The sequence below is a fragment of the Hibiscus syriacus genome, unplaced genomic scaffold (assembly GCF_006381635.1).
Source record: "Hibiscus syriacus cultivar Baekdansim isolate YM2019G1 unplaced genomic scaffold, ASM638163v2 tig00110528_pilon, whole genome shotgun sequence".
Lineage (NCBI taxonomy): Eukaryota > Viridiplantae > Streptophyta > Magnoliopsida > Malvales > Malvaceae > Hibiscus > Hibiscus syriacus.
In genome coordinates this window covers 4,106,691-4,113,214 of record NW_024062770.1, presented here as the reverse complement: position 1 = coordinate 4,113,214, position 6,524 = coordinate 4,106,691, and the positions used below count along the sequence as shown (strand labels likewise).

At 33.0% G+C, this 6,524-nt stretch overlaps 1 protein-coding gene and 1 non-coding gene across 2 annotated transcripts; both read left to right on the top strand.

Annotated features, from left to right (window-relative positions):
* Positions 1-342: 342 nt before the first annotated feature.
* LOC120130170 (1-acyl-sn-glycerol-3-phosphate acyltransferase 2-like) lies at positions 343-5,558 on the top strand. Its single transcript, XM_039147477.1, has 11 exons — positions 343-491; positions 1,069-1,191; positions 1,930-1,969; positions 2,100-2,173; positions 2,346-2,405; positions 3,146-3,223; positions 3,388-3,546; positions 3,961-4,086; positions 4,683-4,775; positions 5,004-5,090; positions 5,195-5,558. Exons 1-11 carry the CDS (start codon positions 411-413, stop codon positions 5,435-5,437), a joined length of 1,164 nt encoding a protein of 387 aa, XP_039003408.1. The 5' UTR covers positions 343-410; the 3' UTR covers positions 5,438-5,558.
* On the top strand, positions 1,546-1,618 carry LOC120130249. Its single transcript, XR_005516815.1, has one exon. It is a non-coding gene; the product is annotated as a small nucleolar RNA SNORD83 (small nucleolar RNA).
* Positions 5,559-6,524: the final 966 nt, after the last annotated feature.

Here is a 6,524-nt window from a genome sequence, read left to right as displayed (position 1 = left end):
AAAAAAGAATGGATTGAAATGGAAATGGAACTGAAAAAAAAAAGAGACGAGATTATTTCAAGGGTTGTCCACCAACCCGACCTCCCTATTAATTTGTCTTTGCTTGAAATGGGAACACTGTTTTCAATGCATTTATTCATTATATTATTTTTATATTCATAGTACGGTCATTTTCTATTATTCTATCTCTGCACGCACTTTCACAACGTTATTAATGAAAAATGATCCATTTTTTAAAATCACTATTTACCATTTATAAGTATTCCAGGAATCAATTCTCACAAATATAAAAGGAGAAAAGATTTAGCATCATCTCCTGGTTTCCTTTTTTTTATTAATTGTAATCTAAAATCTCACTGAAAACCCTCCCTTCTCTGCGAATCTCGAGCGCTCCAGTGCTTGTGGTGTTCATGGCGATTGCAGCCGCAGCTGTCATCGTCCCATTGGGCCTTCTTTTCTTCATTTCCGGCCTCGCTGTTAATCTCATTCAGGTTCTTTTTAGGATTTTTGATATATTTGCTTTTCTTCTAACCTCTTAGGTGATCTGCTTCTTGTTTTGATTCGATTATGTGGAGTCTCTTTTTTGCTCTCTTTTGGTGATTTTTGCGTTCTGAGTTTCTTTGTTTTCTTTTCAAATTTGCTGTGGTTGCATTGAAAGAAAATGCCCGTAAATGTTTTATCTGTTCATTTTTCTATTTGATGTTTCTTGGCGGAGATTACTAAGAAGCTGGCATGTGATCCGGGTTTTGAATATACTTTACTTCTTAGCTAATAGAATTTTCTAAATAGAGAATTAAATCAGAATCTTTAGGTTTCACCTTGATGACACATTCAGCTTTTGTCACCGTGTTTACTTGCCTTACCTCACGATACCATTTGATGCTATAAATGAGACTAAGAGTTTAAGAGTCCATTTTTGTTGCCTTTTATTTATTTTTTGGGTAGAAATCAAAATTTAATTTGTTAGAAAAAGTTGTTTCAATTTGATAGTTGGCTGATGTGTAAATGTTCTCGTTGTCGGTGACCTTTTTTTTATGTTATGCAATTTGATTTTCCTCCTTTTTCCAGGCAGTATGCTTTGTTCTCATTCGACCACTGTCCAAGAACACATATAGAAAGATCAATAGGGTGTTGGCAGAGTTGTTGTGGCTGCAACTGGTTTGGCTTGTTGATTGGTGGGCAGGAGTTAAGGTGTTAATGAGCTCCTTTATTTTGTTGTTTAAAAATCATTTGTTCTTAATCACTCAATGTTCTTTTTTGGGTAGTTTTGAAAATTTATAATCTAATGCTGAAATCCTTTTTGAGTATTGTACATGCTGAAACCATTTATGATGTGTAAGTTTTATGCTGATCAAATATGTTCTTTCCTTCTTTTTCCTACTATACTTGCAAACAGTTAATCTCAAAAGTAATCTTATTTCTTAGCAATAAGATATATAATCCACGCCAAGAATTTCTCTGCTTTCGTTGAGACTCCAGTTTGGCCATATCTTTTTTTTCAATAAATAGGAATGATGAATTTTCTATCTCAACCTGAGATGGGATGTTACTTATATGTTTTAGACAATGAGAGTTTTGCGCAATGTTGAATTTTTCATGCCTCCAGTGACTGATAACTCCAGTTGATAGTAGTATTTAGTTGGTTGAAAGCCTGTTGTCCAACTAGTATCTTTGATGTCCTTAGGCTTAAAGATTTGGCAGTTTTTAGTTCGGCTCAATAATTATGCAAATATTACTTGAACAATTATTATGAAGTTTTGTCTTCTCCAAGGGCTAATAGATGTTCCTAGATATTGATTGAGCCATTGAGGTGTTAATTATTGGCTGTTAGTGAGCCAAATTCTTTTCATGTTGAAAAAATTGGTATTATGAATGTTATAGCTTAAGTGGTCTACTAGTCTCCTAAAAACAAGCTTTTGTTCTCTGCAGATTAAAGTGTTCGCTGATCGTGAAAGCTTTAGTTTAATGGGTAACGTTAATCTCTTTTTTTTAGGAAACTTATTCTCACTTATTCAAGTTACGTGGATAATTGGTATCCTCCTATCCTAAACTTTTTCTTTCAAATGGTGTACTTATCATCTGATATTTAAAATTTCCAGGTAAGGAACATGCACTTGTCATATGCAATCACAAAAGTGATATTGATTGGCTAGTTGGATGGGTTTTAGCACAGGTCTGTAATTAATTTATTCCGATTCCAATTTTTTTGCATCCCGTTCGGTTGAGTAGTACATTATTTGCTTCCATTGCGCTTTCCAAAATTTGCTATTTGACATTCTAACTTCATGATCTTTTGTCCCTTTAAGTGCTGTCTGGTTAAGAAACAATTGAATTTGCTTTCGCAGCGATCAGGTTGTCTTGGCAGTACATTAGCTGTAATGAAGAAGTCATCAAAATTCCTACCGGTATGTGTTGGTATCATATGTTTGAAGTATCAAATTTGAACACTGAGATAGTTTTCATGATGAACTGTTTATTTTCAGCTGATATTTAGACGTAATCCTCAATTTTGATTGGTTATAGCTGATGACCATGCTGTGTACATGTTTTTCCATACACCTTTGCAGACAGACCTCCACTGCACATGTTCATTTATGTAAACATTTGAGATGTGATTAGCTAAGTTAGTAATTATGTTAATCTTCAGTACGTAAACATGCTATCTTTTAATTGAAATTGAAAAAGGAAATTAAGATAACTAGCGAGTCACTCTAGTCAAGATTCCTCTGTTTTATTTCGTCACATTAGCTTCTTCTTTTACACTGCAGTAAGGTTGGTCTCTTGAAAATCTTGTATTTTTAGCAAATTATTCATGAAGTTAGTCTGCATGATTCAGAAGCAGTTCTGTTTAACTAGTAGTTTTTCTTTTATCTGAACTACAACATCATAAACAAATGCTATTATGTGCCTGCTACATTTAATAGTGAAAGTTAGGTGTCAGTCTTTCGCATGGTAGGTAGTGCAGTGTAGTGGTTGAAGTCAACTATTTTTCGCCTTCCTTTCCCTTGTGGCATCCCACTATGTGATGTTTTCACTGCATGCTTCTGATTTTAAATTTTTAAATTTGTTTATTAGAGAAGCAAATGATGTTACATTTTTGTATACTTGTGAAGAATGATAACAAGTTCATGTCTGATATGCTCAGGTTATAGGTTGGTCAATGTGGTTCTCTGAGTATCTGTTTTTGGAACGAAGCTGGGCCAAGGATGAAAGCACATTAAAGGTAAAAGTTTGCTTTCAAATTTTGGATACACATGTAAAAAATTCATGGTTTTATGCATATGCCTGACCATTAATATTGCTTTATTTACTTGTTTGTTTGTTCATGCTTGTTTTTAAACTACCCGTATTCATCTCATTCGAATCTTGTGGAAATTATATTTGCAGGCAGGTCTTCAACGTTTAAAGGATTTCCCACGACCATTTTGGTTGGCACTTTTTGTAGAAGGAACACGCTTTACACAAGCAAAGCTAATAGCAGCTCAAGAATATGCAACCTCACAAGGATTGCCTGTGCCTAGAAATGTTTTAATTCCTCGTACAAAGGTCAGATTCTTGCTGCTCCCATTTCTTGAAATCTTTGTTACCTTCTAACTAGGTGCTCTTTTTGTAATTATATTTTTTATGGATATTTAGGTACCTGAATTTAGGTCCGGTATTCATGTTGATAACTTTCTTCCCTGAAATACCATATAGTATTCTGTTTAATCTAGGTAGATTTTGTTACAACCTCCTGCTGATACTAACTTTCTTTCCAATACAAGTTTAGTGCTATTATTGGCACACTTATTCAATGCTGAGCGCCTTAGCTTGCCTCAACCATGTTGGACTAGGTGTTAATTTTCTCATTTGTCATGCTGAAGTTTGTTATTTTCCTCTTGATCACTTATCTTGTGGGCTTTACTGATAGTAATTCTATATGAAAATGTATGCCTGATAACATTGTCTCTGTTGCTTCAGGGTTTTGTTTCAGCTGTAAGTCATATGCGTTCATTTGTTCCAGCTGTTTACGACATGACAGTGGCAATTCCTAAAAGCTCACCCTCGCCTACAATGCTTAGACTTTTCAAGGGGCAATCTTCAGTGGTAATTTTGATTTCAAGCTGTGTAAAGCAAGTTTAACATTTTTGCATAATTATATATCGATATGAATGTTAACGTTGCTTTCATTTTTTTTCATAATGATATGTCCTGGGGGAATTTGTTCCTCATCTCTTCAAGACTAGAAAGTATTGCTTCTAAATTCAGCATGATGATGAAAATTGTTTTCAGTTTAAGGTATACCATGCTGTCAAGTATTTCTGATGAATCCATAGAGAGCATGAAGTAAATGTGCAGGCTTCATAACTTGTTAATATTTTCTCTGTTCTTTAGAATTTCATGGAGTGAGCAAAAATTTTGTTGGTCATTGGCACGATAAGAATTATTAACTACTTGTTCATACTGTGTGGCAACTTCAATTGGTTGTGTTGCTAGGATTATCATTTTTGTGAAGCAACTAATTGAGTTTAGGAAATGTTTGTGTTTCCCTCTTCTTTCCATATGGTTGAAACTTGATACATGTTATTTTGGAGTTGTGATGAAAACTGTACCTGGTTGATCTCAAATATATTAGCTGATAATTCAAGCAGTGACTTTTCTATTGGTTCATTCAGTTAATGAAAATATACTGTTGCTTGCAGGTGCATGTACATGTTAAGCGACATCTTATGAAGGAACTGCCTGAAACGGACGAGGCTGTTGCACAATGGTGTAAAGATCTGTTTGTTGAGAAAGTGAGTTCTATTTATCTACTGTTGTAGCATGGTGCTATTCTAGGTGGTCTTGTTTGCTTGTCTGAAATAATCTTATGATTGAAAGGAAAACAAGGATTTCTGTCACCTTGAAAAGTTGAGAATCTGTCTTTTTTTGCATAATGGTTAACAATGTTTGTTCTTGTGCATGCTAGTTCATGCATTTAGTTTCCTACTTAAGGTTTTGTTTCTGTTCGATTTCTCGTATAGGACAAGTTGTTGGACAAACATGTAGCTGAGGACACTTTTAGTGACCAACCATTACAGGATATTGGTAGGCCGATTAAACCACTGTTGGTGAGATTCTTTATGTTAAATTAACCGATCTTCGTTTTGATTTTATTCAAATGCTTTTGCTTCTGCAACTAAATATGATAACAATATTCTTATTCTTGGATCAGATTGTTTCTTCTTGGGCATGTCTCTTGGGTTATGGAGCTCTCAAATTTCTGCAATGGTCTTCACTTTTATCCTCGTGGAAAGGGATTGCATTGTCAACAGTTGGCTTAGCCGTTGTTACCATTCTCATGCAAATCATGATTCTCTTCTCTCAGTCTGAGCGTTCAACTCCTGCCAAGGTTGCACCCGGGAGGCCCAAGAATAATGGGGAGAGTTCCAAGGCAAGACGAGACAAACAGCAGTAGGTTGAGCCTTTCCTCGCAAGATATCCACAGGGAAGTACATTTGCAGCCATATTTTGGTTAGCGATCAAAATATGCTTTCATTTTAGTCTGAGTTTCAAGTTTCAAAAGCATGTGCTTTAGTCGTCATCAGGATTCAAGTTAAGCAAGTTTGTTTGTGTATGCATATAATTATTAAAGATACGCTTCTAATTCACTCCTGAAGCAGTTAATTTCCTCCTCACACTGCGTTCATTCACACAAAATTAAGATCACATTCTAATAATTTAATAATTGCATGTTTAAATATGAAGACTTTAATGTATAAAATAATGTTAGGGATGTTAATTTATAATGTGTATATAATAATTAATTATAATTATAAATTTAAAGTAAAATATTATAATCTTATTATTTTATCTAAAAAATTATACAATTTTTAGTTGGTTAATATTTCAATCAAATATTTTCATTGCAACTAATGAATTGTAATAATTTATTTTTAACGTAGATATAAGAATGAGTAATATTAATAAAAAAATTAGATGAACATATTAATTTTGTAAATAAATTTCATTAATATTATAATTATAATTTTTTATTATAATTATAAAAATATTTATATATTTATTATTGATCTATATATTAAATATTTCTATATTCTATTTATTCTATATATTATTTTATTAAAATAAAAAATAGAGAAAGAGACGAACATGATGTGACAGGATTCTGCTTATTATAATAAATTAATATATTATATGTTATATTTATTTTAATTTTATTATAATAAAAAATAGAGGAATTGGAGTATCAAGTGGTAAAAAAAACGTACAAAGTGGGGTATTAGACAGAAAAAAGTAAAAATTTAGGCATTATTTATTATAATAAAAAACAAATAAAGTGATGGGCAAAAGGCGGCAGAAGCGCATCGCATGGTGCCTGTCCCGAAAATCTTTAGAGGTGAGCATTTTGGTGAGCTTCACGTCTTTTAGTTCGACTGTGAATTAGAAGCGTTTTTAAAGCATGCTTTTTAAAATTAAGCATGTGTCAGATCATCTATAATAATGATTGATATATGTTATATTAATAAATAAACATATTTAAAAGT